The 18,165-nt window shown below is 49.1% G+C and overlaps 1 protein-coding gene across 10 annotated transcripts in view; it reads left to right on the forward strand.

The window, feature by feature from the left end:
* LOC137423167 (Friend leukemia integration 1 transcription factor) overlaps positions 1–18,165 on the forward strand; it is a 47,568-nt gene that overhangs the window by 19,934 nt on the left and 9,469 nt on the right. For 5 of the 10 annotated variants that reach the window (XM_068110023.2, XM_068110022.2, XM_068110021.2 and 2 more), the window contains exons 5-6: positions 6,489–6,563; positions 9,928–9,996. In XM_068110023.2, the coding sequence (XP_067966124.1) occupies positions 6,489–6,563; positions 9,928–9,996 (144 nt within the window). The remainder of the gene's footprint in view (positions 1–6,488; positions 6,564–9,927; positions 9,997–18,165) is intronic. The other 5 variants (XM_068110027.2, XM_078774601.1, XM_068110026.2 and 2 more) reach the window with 1 other exon arrangement.

Here is an 18,165-nt window from a genome sequence, read left to right on the forward strand (position 1 = left end):
CATTGGAATCTCCTGCGATGAAGCTAACTCTGAGGGCCTTTCACTCACTCACCGCAGGCAGGTTGGTGATCTTTCTGTCTTCTACCGACTCCTCTCCGGCCTTGCTCCTCCAGCTCTCTCTGTGCTCTGTCCCCCAAATATTCCTACAGGACGCACAAGATCTGCCAGCAACCCTCTTCTGGTTAAACTGCCAAAATCAAGACTCTCTGCTCACCTTCACTCTTTCATACCTCTTTTCTCCCGCCTCTGGTACAAACTCCCCCACTCCCTTCAATCCCACTCCTCCCTCCAGGTCTTCAAAACAGATGTTCATCACCATCTCTTATCTTCCCCCATCCAAAACCTTGATCTTTTCTACCCCCCCCCCCCTAATTCACCCCAAATCCACTTATTTGAAATTCCAACTTCTTTCCTGGAAGTCCTTGCAGTGTCCATATGTTTTATACCTCTCCCACCTCCCCCCAAACGCTCTCCCTCCCACAGTTCTCTCGATGTCCCTGCTCTCAAATGTTGTGTGTCCGGCCTTCCCCCTCTCTCCCCATCTTGTCTCCCGCTCCCCTTATTTTGTGTTTTATGTGTCGGTTTGACTTTTTGTGTGATTAATGTTAGCTCTTTCACGAGCCTCGATCTTGTATACAAAAAAAAATAAATTCTGAGTGGGTTTTTTGAGTGCAGTTGTGGCCAAGGCAGCACATGTTATATTATTTTGTATGATGACTCGCTTGTATCGGATCATCCTAAAGATGAAGAGAAACTCAGCTCCCACAATGCTCCCCCTACTCCCCTGACTCATCGTCGTAGGTGTTCAGCTTGACCTTTGTGGAAGAAACCAGAACAGCATTGACATTCTCCACAAGGGTGTGTGTGTGTGTGTGTTTGTGTGTGTGTGTGTGTGTGTGTGTGTGTGTGTGTGTGTTTGACTCCAACTGTGTGTGTGTGTGATGAAGTAGTAGATCTGTTTGGCCTATTCACTTTAGTAATTAAGAGGTAGAGGAGAGAGGGTGTTCTGAGTCGGATTTCTTTGGAAGCATGTTTCATTCAGCATTTGTGACATCGCTGTAGTATGTTGTGAATCTTGTTTGTGGATGTTGGACCATCAACACTGTAGCAATCATAAACAGCCTGTGGAGGGAGATAAACCTGTCGACTTAGCAGGACTATCCGAGAACCGACTGCTGGGGGAGAGATATGGCGGGTCATTTATTTATCAGTACTACGATATTTCTTACATTTTTTTGATGTTTGTTTTGTTTGCTCTTATTTGCCTGCTGTGGCAAAGGTTTATACAAGGCCTATGTAAATAGGAACGTTCAGGGCAAAAAAGTATGAAGGGGGCAGAGGAGTGGGGAGTACTGGGACAGTATAGTGTACTACTTTATTTGCATTTGTCTAAAGTTTAAAAGTGGGATTTAAATTGTGTGATGGGAACGAGGGTACCCCAGAGGGTATTGCATTTGGGTCAATTGGTGTGATTGTTTGTCCGCACATAGGACCTCTAACGTAGGCCACAAACTCCATCTGATGGCAGCCAGTATTACATGTTATCCGTTTTCAACCGAGTACCTCTATAAAGTATGCACAATTAGAATTTGAGTACATCTACAAAGTATGTACAATTAGAATGTGGGTATGTCTATAAAATATGTGTATTAAGACTAAGTGCATCTATAAGGTGTGTACTATAGAAACATGTCTACATCAGTAAAATATGTGTATATACAAAATGCATATGTACTTAATCTATATAATATACAGGTATATGATTGGAATATGAACCTATACAATGAAAATGAAAAGGTCTGTTTGTCCGCTGTATGAACATAAACCTAATTCGTTAATGCACCGTCTACACCACACAAACACAAACACAGCACCACACAAAACCAGACCTGGCAAGGGTCTGCGATCTCTGCTCTTTCTAGTTTTTAATTGCAGAGTAAATGATTGTGTGGATCACACATTGTAGGAACAGCATTGGATCTTTGTGGGAGAAACAAATTTGAGAAGTATTGACATCTGTGCAAGGATTCTGAATCTGTTTCATTTGGTGCACATATTTATGATCTACTGACCATGGTTTATTATGTACTAGTGGGGTTTGCTTACACATTGTAAGCAACAATGAACCATGCTTCATACGTAGGTACATAATAAATATAAGTTTTATGATTAATAGGCAGACATCACCAACCTCCTGCTAAATATCAATTGAGGTGTTTATTTTTATTTTTATTATATATATATTTTTTACGGACGCGCATACGGTTTTTTTTTTACATTGTTTTTTATTGAGGATTTTACTTCAAAGTTTACAGTTATAGAAATTCGAATTTTCAAATGCTCGACATCGATTTACGTTAAAAAAAAAATTTACAGACGCATTTACGTTTTCTTACATAAATTTTCTTTTAAGGAAGCTTCTGACGGTTTTGTGATTTTTCTCGGTGTACCGGCTTTGATGTCCGTCGGCACGCCAAATTTCAGCTTTCTTCTACGTCACCCGTAAGATACCAGACATTAATATCAATCAGTGAGTGAGTCAGTAATGAGCTCTATATATTAGATAAGGTCTGTGTGTCGAAGGGGCTATGCCTATTGTGCTTACGCCTGTATGACACAGGAAATACGCTTCTCACTTTTACATCTGTCAATTTCAATACTCAAGTCAATTACTATTTGAGAAATCCAGGACCAAATAGATGTAGTAACGAGCTTCGATTATACCTGAAGGCAGTGTTGGTGATCATTTTTGACTTCCTGAAATTTATACCAAAGAAGAGAAATGGTCCTGGGAAAGTATTGTCAAACGGGAAGAATCATCGATCCATGTCTTGGTTCCTGTTGCTTAAAAATGGAACGAACTTCTGGCTGTTCGAAATAGAATTGCTACCTTTTGTGGGATTGCAGAGAAATATTTGGCATGTTGGCAATTATTTTTCAATTACAAAGCAACCGTATTATAATTTTTTATGAATGCGCTTACGTCTTTTTTTTCCATTGTTTTTTATTTCCATTTTATTTCCACATTGTAAATTTTCTAAACCGTGAATTACGAAAATTTCCTAAACCGTGAATTACGTAAATTTTCTAAACCGTGAATTACGTAAATTTTCTAAACCGTGAATTACGTAAATTTTCTAAACCGTGAATTACGTAAATTTTCTAAACCGTGATTTACGTAAATTTTCTAACCCGTGAATTACGTAAATTTTCTGACTTACGTACAATTACGTAAAATTACGTTAAAATTACGTGAATTCCTTAAAAACGTAAATTTTCTAAACCGTGAATTACGTAAATTTTCACGGTGTAAACCGTGAATGTACAATAATCCAGATATATGATACAAACCGAAGTTCTTCTTTCTGAACATTAACTTGACTACATTATTTTAATCTGCAAGTTTCTTTATCTCAATGCTGTATTTAACCTTGCACTTGTAAGCCTTTTAGAATTAACTTTTGATTAACTCATCACTGAGAATTTTTATTTGTTCAATTCCTTAAAAGCACGACAATATACAAATTGATGGTTTTAGATCAGGTGTGAAAAGTTTCTGAAAGAAAAATATTTGGCTCAGTCAGATAGTTCAACGAAGAGTTCTCAAGTACAAATTGTTTGGTCCCAAGAGTTCATTAATTGCTGAGAGATATCCGAGTTTAAACCATCATTCTGGTGACTGCAAGAAAGAAATGCTGCGTTACGGAGTCTAAAAAATGAATGTGAATCCCAATGTTTTATATATATTCATGTAAACAAAAAAAACCCCATGGTATTTTCACAAAGTATGGTATTGCATAAAATCCTTTTCACACTTTGAGCTAGTGCTTTGGTCTAAATAAATAATAATAAAATGTAAATCTAAATAATAATAAATAAATAAATAATTACAAAAAGTAGTAATAATAATAATAAAAAAACAATAATAAAAAATAATTAAAACATCATGCATGTTAAAAACAAAAACTCAATGTATTAAAAAAGTTGTTTTTTAATATAGATTCTGATTTTTTCCCATGCGGTATTGAACTGTGCTCTTCGTGATAGAAGGATCTGTGGGTAACATCTGTTATCTTGGTGCCATGGAGGTTTCAGATTGTGAGATGGAGATGTATTGCTTTCTGCTGATTAATCTCAAATGAACGTCTTTGTGGGATTCAGAGCCGTTCTCTTATCTTCATACCATGGGGTTGGTTTTATGGCCGCTTGCCTTTCAGACATCACTTGGATCTGTCGAGTCAAGGGTTTGTTAAGTTCTAGATCTGGAAAAAGCAAAGCTATATATTTATTTCTCTTTGTTTTTCCGTCATCCCTGCAACCTCTAGCACTCTATTCCTATCTCATAATGGCCCTTTTGGTTGTTGAATTATATACTGAACTTTCCATATATATACATACAGCACTGTATTGCATATGCAAATGTGTGCAGTGGGTGGGGGCTGGAGGTTAACCTCCTTTTCCACTTGTACGCACCATATACACAGAAGTTTGAACCACAACTCTAAAAATTAACTCAAGTTGTATTGTTTTTATTTATTATGTACGCAAGTATGGTATATCAGAGTTTTGCACTGATCCTACCACCCTTGGTCTATACGTACCCTTACCTCACTTCCCCTTATTCCTCTCTCCTCATAAACCTCCTTATGAAAGGTTTTATTTTCAATCCAATTTGGCTGCCAGACCGTGTGACCAATGACGTCATCAATTTCATTTTTATATTATTAATTCCCTCATGTGTACACAATAAATAGACCCACCCAGAGTGATTTAGACAGGAAAAACTGCAATAAATAATATAATTCAATAGTCTCAAGAAAAGTCAATTTCATGTACTTGGTGTTATATAATGAAAGTGGGAGGACAGAACTTTCATGTACTTTGGCCTCCAACTGCAATAAACTTTGGCCTCCCACCACCAACTAACCTTAAATCCTTCTTTCAGGTTCTGCAGAGTGAAATGTGCAGATTCGGCATTTGTAGCTTCACCATTGACCGCGTGTAGAAACCTAAAGCTGCAGTAATTGTTTTCCCCCAAGTCATTCACGAACCTGCTGTCCATGCCTGACGTTCGACTGAAGGTGGCACAGGAATGTGGAATTTATTGGTTCATGGTTTAGCATTCGCTGTTTCTACATCGTTTGTTTCCATTTGGCCTCCCACCTTTGCGTAGCATGGGTATCTCACTAGTTTATTATTTTAAAAAAATAAAAAGGTATCTACACTCCAACTGTAATAATGCTACAAACCTATAAATAATTTAATACCAATAGATCACTTAATGGAAATAATTTAAATTCATATTCAAAGGCATTCCGGCAGATCAGCGGCCATCAATATGTAGGTATACCTATCTAACAACAGTTATTTACACTCTCAAAACATTTCTCACTCAACTATTAAACCTACAACTTTATTATTTTGTCTTTTTTATGAGTGGGAGGTGTCCTAATTTCCAAAAATAGACCGCTATTGATATTAAATAGTTTGAAATAGGACAAAAGAGATTAAGGGAAGAGTTTTAAAGTACTGTATTATGTTAATACAGAATAAAAATTATGATTCCGACAGACTCTACACCCCAAACTCCATCCCCCCATCAACAACCATAATCAAATTCATGCAAACCACGTTCAGCAATCCAAACTTCCTCTTATATGTGCATACATAATAAATAGATGTCTCCTTATAAATGCAGAAAGAAAATTGAATCATGGTGTACTGTATGTTTAATGCACACTCACCATTATGTATACTGTATTAAACAGAAGTTGTAGTTCATTGAGAATAACCTTAATAATTACATAGATTAGGATGATGATGGATATGACTATTATTATAATTATTGTAACAACAGAATCTTTTAATAATCATTGTATATTGCAGTTTTTTAATATTGCCTCGTAAAGCATTCCCTGGTGTTACTGTGTTTTTCCAACCACAACAAGATGCCCATAAAGATAATAGACTGAAGTGGTGCTGTTGTGATAATGGTGTTGGCATGAGCATGATGTACCATACATACTTGTTCATTCATGTTGTGTTGTCACTGCACATTATACGACTCAAAGTGGTGGTGCACATGATGTATATATATATATATATATGACACAGTCAGGGCTGGTTCGGACTTTTTTTAAATTTTGGTTAAAATCAAGCCGAGCATGCACAACAGTCTGAAAGCTAACACTGTTTCTAACACTAAACTTCTTCTTTGTCTTACCTGTCTCTCTTTTGCTTGCTGATGCCATCAGAGGTGAGGAGCCCTGACATTGTTCTGCTTGTAACGCTTGCTAGAGCGGGTCACTTGAGCTGCGAGCCTGCTGCTTGCTGTATGGCTCTGGTGTGTGTGTGTGTGTGTGTGTGTGTGTGTGTGTGTGTGTGTGTGCGTGTGTGCGCGTGTGTGCGCTTGCATGGGTAACGTGTGGTTTGTATGGCCGCGCAGCTTGCTCAGATTCAACAGGGACTCGCCGGCTTTGTTGTTTCAGCGCCCCTCCCACACTTGACTTGTGACGACGTGGATAGTGCACTCCAGCCCTCGCCCAGGACAGCACAGGCTCGAGGTAGTTCTGTGGCCCAGGCCCCAGCAAACTTCACTTCCTCCCTGCCTGCCTGCCTTGCTGCGCCAAAATGCATTTTGCCGTTTGCCTCAGACACACTGCACACTTTACGGTGCTTATGCACACACGCACACACACACACACACACACACACACACACACACACACACACACACAGCCAGACAGACACACACGGACACACACAGACACCCCCCCCCACACACACACACACCCACACGCGCACACACAGACAGACAGACAGACACACACACACACACACACGCACAGACAAACACACACACACACACACACACACACACACACACGCACGCACATGCATGCACACACACACACACACACACACACACACACACACACGCACACACACACACACACACAAACACACACACACACCACACACACCCTAAAAGTACCAATAACAAAAAGACTGACCATTCGTTAGGTAATCACAATTCTTGCATTCGGGTTTCAATCCATCAAAGCTTAGTACCTTCAAAAATACACATTCATGCATGCTCATACACCTCCTATCTAAAACCATTAATCCATTTTCTCACCATCTCAAATATTAACCTTAAATTGAAGTCGAAAATAATTGAGATTCCAATTTTGTTGCTGGAATTGTCAATGATTGTCTGAGACTTTTAAAATAAACAGAAGACAGAGTTAAAAGGAAACAGTGCGTGAGATTTAGCAATGGTTGATGTTCTCACTGGTTGCTCTGGTAGTTTTCCCATTAATACCACTTTGCCTTTCTTTTAATATTTGTTGAGCACTATAGCAGGTGTTGATGATATTGCGTAGTAGATGAACATCCAAACTCTTGGAACATGAATTCCATCGTGACGGAATCACCATGTGCACTCTAATTTTGAACATATAAGGTAATTATCTTGAATGCTAAGAAGAGCAGAGAGAATTCAATTATATGTATTGAACCAGAACTGCCACATGGCTACAGACGAGTACTACTCTCAGTGAGGCAGACCAGGTAATGTGACGGAATCACACGTGGGTGACGATTTTCATGGAATTCATCGGAACTGATTAACACAGATTATGAGGATGTCGATTTGTAGCATATACTTCTGCGACAGATGGCCTGTTGTCTTTTGAGTCAGGGTTGAGCTTTGAGGGAGGAATCCAAGACTCACAAGACAGACTCTTTTCACGAATAAATAGCAGTTACATTTGCCAAAGGAAGTCACAGATGCTTGACCTGCTGAGATGAACCAGCTTCTCCATTTTGGAAGATTAGACAGATTTCAGAGATGTTGAGGTAGGCCACAAGCTCACTAGTTGCCGAGATAATATTGATGGTTCAGTTGCTTCGTTAATGCACCAGCCCGAGTTGTTGAGGAAACATATATTTAGTTGTGAAGGAAATGTTGCAGTTTTGTTTAATGAGGAAATCCAACTTTTCAATTTTATGAGAGAACCTCACTCCACTCCATGTCTGCTCCACTTGATACGGTGAGCCAGAAATTCTTGTTTTGAGGTTACCCAATTGCTCCATATATGCAGAAACCACAATTGTTGAAATAATTCTTCTGCCAGATGTCAAACACGAATCAGGTACGACTACGAGTAATCGCTCCGTCGCTCCGTCAAACCCGGAAAATGGCGTACCTCCAAAAATTTGAATAAACCACGGGGCCCGTTGGTCCGTTGTACCAAATTTTCATTGGTTTTCGCGGCCTTTAGCATACCTGCTTGCCGGACTCAGGGGGGTCTTTTGGGTCCTCTGGCTCTTTTGGGCTGTCAGGGACTTTTGGGTCTTCAAGGACTTTTTAGGTCCTTGGGGACTTTTGGGTCATTAAGGACTTTTGGGTCATCTGGGTCTTTTGGGTCCTTGTAGACTTTTGGGTCTTCAAGGACTTTTTGTGTCCTCGGGGACTTTGGTCTTTTGGGTCATTAAGGACTTTTGTGCCATCTGGGTCTTTTGGTTCTTTTGGGTCCTCAGGGACTTTTGGATCATGATGAACTTTTTGGGTCCTTGGAGACTTTTGGGTCTTTTGGGTCATTAAATTAAATACTTTTGGGGCATCTGGGTCTTTTAGGTCCTCGGGGACTCTTGGGTCTATATATATAAATAACCACCTTTAGAGGCCATTTTTCCCCGCAAAGCAGGGGTTGGCCTTTTTCGGGGACCGTGGTTGTTGTTGTTTTTGGGTCCCCTTTTTGAAGCAATGTTTTACGGCCGGATGCCCTTCCTGACGCCAACCCTTTTTGCCGCCTTTTTACGACACACAGGGAATTACCAGTGAACTGGTCTGTTGGGGACATTTGGGACATCAGGGACTTTTGGGTCCTTGGGGACTTTTGGGTCATTAAAGACTTTTGGGTCATCTGGGTCTTTTGGGTCATCAAGGACCTTTTGGGTCCTTGGGGACTTTTGGGTCATTAAGGGCTTTTGGGTCATCTGGGTCTTTTGGGTGCTCGGGGACTCTTGGGTCCTTGGGAACCTTTGGGTCATCAAGGACTTTTTGGGTCCTTTGGGACTGTTGGGTCATCTGGGTCTTTTGGGTCATGTTAAAGTCTCTTCCAAGGGCTAAGGGGTCTCAGCAGTCTAAAGGGTTAAAAGGGACATTTGAATAGTACATAATTAATTAATATACGTACGTAATAAATAGACACAAAAAGTATGACTGACTGACACACACACAGACAGACAGACACACACACACACACACACACACACACACACACACACACACACACACACACACACACACACACACACACACACACATCATCATCATCATCCATTTATAGTAGATTCCTTATTGATCGGTTAGCAGCTATATGCACTCAATAATTCATTTGCAAGTATGGGATCATTCATCTTAAATTTCCACAAATCTCACGATAACATCCATTACCATCAAAACAACGTCTAACAACTGTACCAAGCATTACAAACACTGCATCACTTGTTCGCAGGTGCATAATCTGGTGAAAGCCTGTTATTGACATCGAATATAACCTGGTTTATTCAAGTAACACGTCAGCAAATAGGCCTGTTATTAATGCCTTGATTAATTTCCTTGCCTTTGATGTTTCAGCCATCTCCTTGCCATCTCTTTTGATAACCAGAAATGGCCTGAAATATGTTGAGCAATTCAAAACAGAAAAAAATTGCTTACCTGCACTACCATGGGATTGCTTCCGCATGTTCTCACCCAACTGAGCTTTCTGGTCTTATTTCCATTTTCCACTAACAGTTTCCTACCTGCTTGCCATAAACAGCCCTGAAACTAGCTGTTACTGGGGCAGTAGCAGGCAGGTAATGATGTGATGATACCGAGGAATTTTCTCAAGTGTGTGATACCATCTGTACTTACAGGTAGCTCCGCGTTCAACTACCCTAATCCATCCTACTCTGATCATACGGCCCGCCTACCCAGCAAACCAGGTGAGACTTGTGTCCGAGATTATGTGTGTTTTTTTTGTATACAAGATCGAGGCTCATGTAAGAGCTAACATTGATGACAAAAAAACATAAAGGGACACATAAGACATAAGATAAAGGAAGCGGGAGACAAGATGGGGAGAGGGAGGGAAGCATACAAGTACAACATTTGAGAGCAGGGACATCGGGAGATCTGTGGGAGGGAGAGGGCTAGAGGGGAGGAGGCATGGGAAGGGGCGGGGGGGGGGGGTGGGAGATGAAAAAAACACATGGACACTGCTCGGACTTCCAGGAAAGAAGTCGGTATTTCAAAAAAGTGTATCTGGGGTGAATTAACGGGGGTAGAAAAGATCAAGGTTTTGGATGGTGGAAGACAAGAGATGGTGGTGAACAGCTGTTTTAAACAGTTCCGATGGAAGGTTGACGTGGCAATTGAGAATTTGAATAATTTGCCAGACCATAAGTATGAGTATCATCAAGGTGTATAAACACTTCATAAGATTGCATTAAAGGTCAGGTAGTTGTTAATATTTCAGCAAAGTAACGTCAATACACGCAGAATTGGTGAGATGTGGTTTTGTTACAAGTGTGGAAAAATGACATTTATTCGAGTGGGAAAGAAATCCTGGCTACAGATTCCATGGCATGACAGTGGAGCTGAAAGTTGGCATGTTTGCCTGTGAGTTCGATGGCATGGGTTTCATTCCCGAGCAGACTGTATACAATCCTCTGTTAACCTGATTCCAGATATCCTGGTGGAATATAAACGTTGTATCGATGCCCTGTTCTTATGAGAAAATGTTTAAGCTGGCTATCCTGTATCTAATAATTTGACTTTCAAATTTAAAGATTCCTACAGAACAGAATCATTCTGGCAAAATTATATGGTTACGTTCGCCACCGAAGGCGGATGGAGGTTATGTTTTCATCCCGGTTTGTCTGTGAACAGGATATCTCAAAGTTGTGGACAGATTCGGACGAAATTTGGTGGACAGATTGGGCGTGTGACAAGGACGAATTGGTTAGATTTTGGTGAAGATCCGGTTATCGATCCGGATACTATACTTTTTAAAGTGATTCTTCTCCATTAGGAAATTGGGCCAAAAACGATATACAGCAGGATATCTTAAAAAGTTAGGACATAACTTGGTGGATGAGTTGGAGGAGTGACAATAACAAGCCGATTGGATTTTGGTTGAGGTCCAGATCCAGATCCGGCCTATCGGTGGGATACAAAACGTAAACTGGGCATCCCAACTGCTAGCATTAGTTGGTTGGAAATCCCATGCTCTCGTTCATGATGAGTTTCTATTCCAGTTAAATTGAATTTACCCTGGAATTATAACACCCTGGAAGTTATCCAGGGTACCTATTCTTCATGTAAGCTAGGTACCCTGGCTAAATTTCATGAAGAGTAGGTATCTTATAACCTGCACCTTGCCTAGATTCCAAATTCTTGCTCGAATCTGCAAGGGCACTGCATCGGCAGCACATCCATCGGAAATGAAGCAACGAGAATGATGGATTCATAATTGAATCCTACCCTAATATGAATTTGCTAACAACTACATTGCCCTTTTACCCCATGTCACCTCCATCTTCCATGATGTTAGATCTTGTATAAAGTTTTATTTAAAAAAAAACATGCCTGTTCTTATGAATAACAAGCAAAACCATCAAAATGATACATCATTGGGTTCAGAAGTAAAAACATCTGGTCCGACTTAGCACAAAAAGGAGCATCCACCAACGTAGCTGAATATTGATCCAGGTACTCCTCTGCTGTATGCATCGTGGATGTAAACTGGTCAAACTTTGCCCTTCTTTCCCATCCGTCCCGAATGTTCTTGGGTTTAATAGCACACTGGCTCAGCTTCCTGTGGGATTATTAAAGTTTGGGACAAAAAACAAGTTTCTGATAAATAAATAAAAAAACAGAAATGTTAACATAGGTGGAGGTGTGCCAGGAATATTAATTCTTGGAAATGATTGAATGAGGGAAAGAACACAATTGATTAAAGAAAACTTTAGTCAAGTAATGAATATATTTGAGGAAAAGACCTGACGGGCTTATATTATGTTAGTACAAAATCACAGTAGTGTAGCGGTTACCGCTGGATGCACACAATCGCCTTGCACCGGCCAGAACACGGCCAGACGCGCCTCTCCCGGGCATGCCCGGACTCACTGTTCCCGGGCACGCCCGAACCTCCCGGGCACGCCCGGTCTCGTCTTTCCCGGGCATGCCCGCTCTCGCCTTTCCAGGGCTCGCCCAGAGCGTCTTCTCAGAAGCTGGTGTCGGCGCGTTTCGTCTGGCACGGCCTTCGACGGAACGTCCGCGACTGGGCCAACGCCTGCACGGCCTGCCAGCGGGCCAAGGTCCACCGCCACACCCAGGCCCCGCTGGCACCTTTCACCGTGCCTGCACGGCGTTTCGACCACGTCCACGTGGACCTGGTGGGTCCCCTGCCCCCATCGCGGGGGTTCACCCACCTGCTCACCATGGTGGACAGGACCACCAGGTGGCCAGAGGCCGTGCCCCTCACCTCCACCACCACCGCCGACGTGGCGCAGGCGTTCATCGCCACCTGGGTCGCGCGCTTCGGCGCACCGGCGGACATCTCGTCCGACCGCGGCCCACAGTTCACGTCCGAACTTTGGGGCGCGGTCGCCCGCTCGTTGGGGGTCACGCTGCACCGCACCACGGCCTACCACCCCCAAGCCAACGGGTTGTGCGAGCGGTTTCACCGCTCCATGAAGACCGCACTCATGGCCGGCCTTCAGGACGACGGTTGGACCGACCGGCTGCCGTGGGTCCTTTTGGGGCTCCGCACGGCCCCCAAGGAGGACCTCCGGGCGTCCGCCGCCGAGCTCGTCTACGGCCAGCCGCTCCGTGTCCCAGGCGAGTTCGTGCCCGACGCTACCAGTCCCTGGTCCGCCGCACACCAGCGCTCGGACCGCCAGGAGGCCGCCCGCCGATTTTCCCCCGTGCCAACGTCCCGCCACGGTGGCCCCCAGTCCTACGTCCCCCCGGCGCTTCGCACAGCGGAGTACGTCTTTGTGCGTCATGACGCGCACCGGGGGCCACTCCGGCCGCCGTACGACGGGCCCTTCCGGGTCCTTGCGACGGGGCGACAAGTCCTTTGTCGTCGACGTTGGCGGCCGGTCGGACCGGATCTCTGTGGACCGCCTCAAACCGGCGCACATGGATGTCGACCGACCACCACGGTTGGCCCTTCCTCCACGGCGAGGCCGCCCCCCGTCCACAGTTCCCCCCGCTCGACCACCCACCACCACGTCGGACCCCTCCCCACGACCCTCCAGGGGTCGCTTCGGCAGGGTCATCCGGACCCCCCTTAAATTGACCCTGCCGGTGCAGGTCGATTCTGGAGGGGCGTGTGTAGCGGTTACCGCTGGATGCACACAATCGCCTTGCACCGGCCAGAACACGGCCAGACGCGCCTCTCCCGGGCATGCCCGGACTCACTGTTCCCGGGCACACCCGAACCTCCCGGGCACGCCCGGTCTCGTCTTTCCCGGGCATGCCCGCTCTCGCCTTTCCAGGGCTCGCCCAGAGCGTCCGGGCATGCCTGCTATCACCTTTCCAGGGCTCGCCCAGAGATTCCGGGCATGCCCGCTATCGCCTTTCCAGGGCTCGCCCAGAGCGTCCGGGCATGCCCGCTATCGCCTTTCCAGGGCTCGCCCAGAGCGTCCGGGCATGCCCGCTCTCGCCTTTCCAGTGTTTGTCCAGAGCGCCCGGGCACGCCCAGCCTCGACTTGCCAGGCCGCAGCCAAACACGCCCGGGCAGGTCCAGACTCGCCTTTCCAAGGCTCGCCCTTGACACCCGGGCATGCCCGGTATAGCTTTTGCCGGGCAAACTTCCCGACATAAATGTGTATATATATTGCTGCCCGATAAATGGGCTTTTAACAGAATACCTGAGCTGTTTTGTTTTAATAAAGCAACTCGGACGAATTCCGTCTTTGGTCGCGTCACTTCTTTCGACTCGCGTTGGAGCGCAGCTCCCTCACTGGTGACCTACCGACATGGACATGGCAGTGACTCTTAAACTGCCTACCTTCTGGGAGGCTCACGCGGCTGTTTGGTTCGCCCAGGCGGACTCCCAGTTCGCCCTGCGAGGCATCACCGCGGATGACACCCGCTTCCACCACGTCGTGGCAGCGCTCGGTTCCGCCACCGCGGCCCGCGCCCTGAGCCTCCTCGAGCACCCGCCCGCTGCCGACAAGTATGACGCGCTGAAGACGCTCCTCCTCGACGCTTTCGCCCTCTCACTGGCGGCACGCGCACGGCGCCTGCTCGACCTGCCCGAGCTCGGCGACACGCGCCCGTCCGAGCGCATGGACTATATGCTCTCGCTGCTCGGTGAGCACTCTCCGGATTTTCTGTTCCGCGAGTTGTTCCTTCGCCAGCTGCCTCACCCGGTACGCCTCGCCCTGGCTGGCACGTCGATCACCGATCCCCGCGCCCTCGCCAGGGAAGCCGATAAGATCTCCTCGGCGGGCCAACACATCGGCGCGGCTACCTGGAGCCTGCCGCCGTCCGAGGCGACGCTCACGACACCCGAGCGCCCTGCACGGTTGGAGGCCGAACTGCCGGTGAAACTGGCGGCCGCCACGCCGCACCGACCACTTCCGACATGACGGCCGGGGCCTCCACCTGACCAGGCGTGGTGTTATTACCACGCCAGGTTCGGACACAAGGCTCGGACGTGCCGACCCCCGTGCACTTTCGGCAAGTCGGGAAACGGCCGGGCCAGCGTTCATTCCCAGCCGTGAGCGCCGGCCACTCGGGCAACTTGCTTTTTATTCGGGACAAAGCGTCCAGGCGGCGTTTCCTTTGTGACACCGGCGCCCAACTGAGCGTCATACCCGCCTCCGAGCAGGACAGGCGGGACGCCGTTTGCGGCCCCTCTTTGGTCGCTGCTAATGGCTCGGCCATACGCACTTTCGGCCCGCGCAACGTCACCCTCTGCTTCGGCAGCCAGCGCTTTCAGTGGACCTTTGTGACCGCCTGCATCCCTATGGCTTTGCTGGGCGCCGACTTCCTCTGCGCGCACGGGCTGCTGGTCGACGTCAAACGTCGTCGCCTTGTCAACGCCGAGACCTTCAGCTCCCTGGCATGCACGATGAGCAGCTCCACGCCGACCGAACTGGCGTGCGCCCTCCCGACGGCGAACGAGTTGGCTCGCCTGCTCGCGTAATTCCCGGCCCTCACACGGCCGACGTTTTCGGCCGTCGCAGTGCGGCATGGGATCGAGCACCACATAGCCACTACGGGCCCGCCGGTCTACGCCAGGGCCCGCCGCCTCGACCCGGCCAAGCTCGCCGTGGCAAAGGCCGAGTTCGACGCGTTGGAGCACCTCGGCATCGTGCGGCGCTCCAATAGCGCGTGGGCCTCACCACTGCACATCGTGCCAAAGCCGGGGGGCGGATGGCGCCCGTGTGGCGACTACCGCCGGTTCAACGACGCTACCACCCCCGACAGGTACCCGATCCCGCACATCCAGGACTTTTCCGCCCGTTTGGCGGGACGGGTCATATTTTCCAAAATTGACCTGATACGGGGATACCACCAGGTACCTGTCCGGGTGGCCGACGTCCCGAAGACGGCCGTCATCACGCCGTTCGGCCTGTTCGAATTTTTGAGGATGCCGTTTGGCCTCAAGAATGCGGCCCAGGCGTTCCAGCGCTTAATGGACGGCGTGCTGCGCGACCTGCCATTTCTTTTCGTCTATCTGGACGACATCCTCGTCGCCAGCACGTCCCGCGCCGAGCACCTCCTCCACCTCCGAACACTGTTCGGTCGCCTCAGCGAGCATGGCTTAATTGTCAACCCGGCCAAATGCCACTTCGGCACGACGACCTTTGACTTTTTGGGCCACCGCATCACCAAGACCGGGGCCGTGCCGCTGCCGACCAAGGTCGAGGCCATCACCACGTTCCCGCGTCCCCGTTCCATCAAGGCCCTACAAGAGTTCCTCGGCATGGTGAATTTTTATCACCGATTCGTGCCCCGCGCTGCTCAGCTCATGCGGCCCCTTTACGAGGCCCTCCGGGGCAAACCGGCCAAGCATGACATCGTTTGGTCCGCGGCCATGGACGCGGCCTTCGCGAGCACAAAACGGGCCCTCGCCGACGCAACGCTGCTGGCTCACCCGGTGCTCAACGCGCCCATCGCCCTCACTACGGACGCCTCCAACTACGCGGTGGGCGCCGTCCATGAACAATGGGTGGACGGGGTTTGGCAGCCACTCGCTTTTTTCAGCCGGCAGCTCCGGCCGAACGAGTTAAAATACAGCACGTTCGACCGCGAGTTGCTCGGTCTATTCCTGGCCGTTCGCCATTTCCGACACCTCCTGGAGGGCCGCCCGTTCACGGCTTTCGTCGACCACAAGCCGTTGGTCTATGCAATGGCCAAAGTCACGGAGCCGTGGTCGGCCCGCCAGCAGCGCCACCTCTCCGCCGTGTCGGAATTCACCACGGACATCCGGCACGTCGCCGGCAAAGACAACGCTGTGGCCGACTGTCTTTCTCGGGCCAGCGCGAACGCGGTCCACCTCGGCGTGGACTTCGCGCTCATGGCGGCCGACCAGACCACCGACACCTCGGTGCAGGCCCTCCGGGTGGCGGAAACGGGCCTCCGCCTGGCCGACATCCCCTTCGCGGGCACCGTCCTGCTCTGCGACGTCTCCCAGGGCCAGCCTCGCCCCATCGTGCCCGTTTCCTGGCAGCGCCGCATCTTCGCCTCCATCCACGGCCTTTCTCACCCGGGCCGGAAAGCTTCTCAGAAGCTGGTGTCGGCGCATTTCGTCTGGCACGGCCTTCGACGGAACGTCCGCGACTGGGCCAACGCCTGCACGGCCTGCCAGCGGGCCAAGGTCCACCACCACACCCAGGCCCCGCTGGCACCTTTCACCGTGCCTGCACGGCGTTTCGACCACGTCCACGTGGACCTGGTGGGTCCCCTGCCCCCATCGCGGGGGTTCACCTACCTGCTCACCATGGTGGACAGGACCACCAGGTGGCCAGAGGCCGTGCCCCTCACCTCCACCACCACCGCCGACGTGGCGCAGGCGTTCATCGCCACCTGGATCGCGCGCTTCGGCGCACCGGCGGACATCTCGTCCGACCGCGGCCCACAGTTCACGTCCGAACTTTGGGGCGCGGTCGCCCGCTCGTTGGGGGTCACGCTGCACCGCACCACGGCCTACCACCCCCAAGCCAACGGGTTGTGCGAGCGGTTTCACCGCTCCATGAAGACCGCACTCATGGCCGGACTTCAGGACGACGGTTGGACCGACCGGCTGCCGTGGGTCCTTTTGGGGCTCCGCACGGCCCCCAAGGAGGACCTCCGGGCGTCCGCCGCCGAGCTCGTCTACGGCCAGCCGCTCCGCGTCCCGGGCGAGTTCGTGCCCGACGCTACCAGTCCCTGGTCCGCCGCACACCAGCGCTCGGACTTCCAGGAGGCCGCCCGCCGATTTGCCCCCGTGCCAACGTCCCGCCACGGTGGCCCCCAGTCCTACGTCCCCCCGGCGCTTCGCACAGCGGAGTACGTCTTTGTGCGTCATGACGTGCACCAGGGGCCACTCCGGCCGCCGTACGATGGGCCCTTCCGGGTCCTGCGACGGGGCGACAAGTCCTTTGTCGTCGACGTTGGCGGCCGGTCGGACCGGATCTCTGTGGACCGCCTCAAACCGGCGCACATGGATGTCGACCGACCACCACGGTTGGCCCTTCCTCCACGGCGAGGCCGCCCCCCGTCCACAGTTCCCCCCGCTCGACCACCCACCACCACGTCGGACCCCTCCCCACGACCCTCCAGGGGTCGCTTCGGCAGGGTCATCCGGACCCCCCTTAAATTGACCCTGCCGGTGCAGGTCGATTCTGGAGGGGCGTGTGTAGCGGTTACCGCTGGATGCACACAATCGCCTTGCACCGGCCAGAACACGGCCAGACGCGCCTCTCCCGGGCATGCCCGGACTCACTGTTCCCGGGCACGCCCGAACCTCCCGGGCACGCCCGGTCTCGTCTTTCCCGGGCATGCCCGCTCTCGCCTTTCCAGGGCTCGCCCAGAGCGTCCGGGCATGCCTGCTATCACCTTTCCAGGGCTCGCCCAGAGATTCCGGGCATGCCCGCTATCGCCTTTCCAGG

This window comes from Myxine glutinosa, chromosome 3 (genome assembly GCF_964187855.1).
Source record: "Myxine glutinosa chromosome 3, kmMyxGlut1.1, whole genome shotgun sequence".
NCBI classification, from domain to species: Eukaryota; Metazoa; Chordata; class Myxini; order Myxiniformes; family Myxinidae; genus Myxine; species Myxine glutinosa.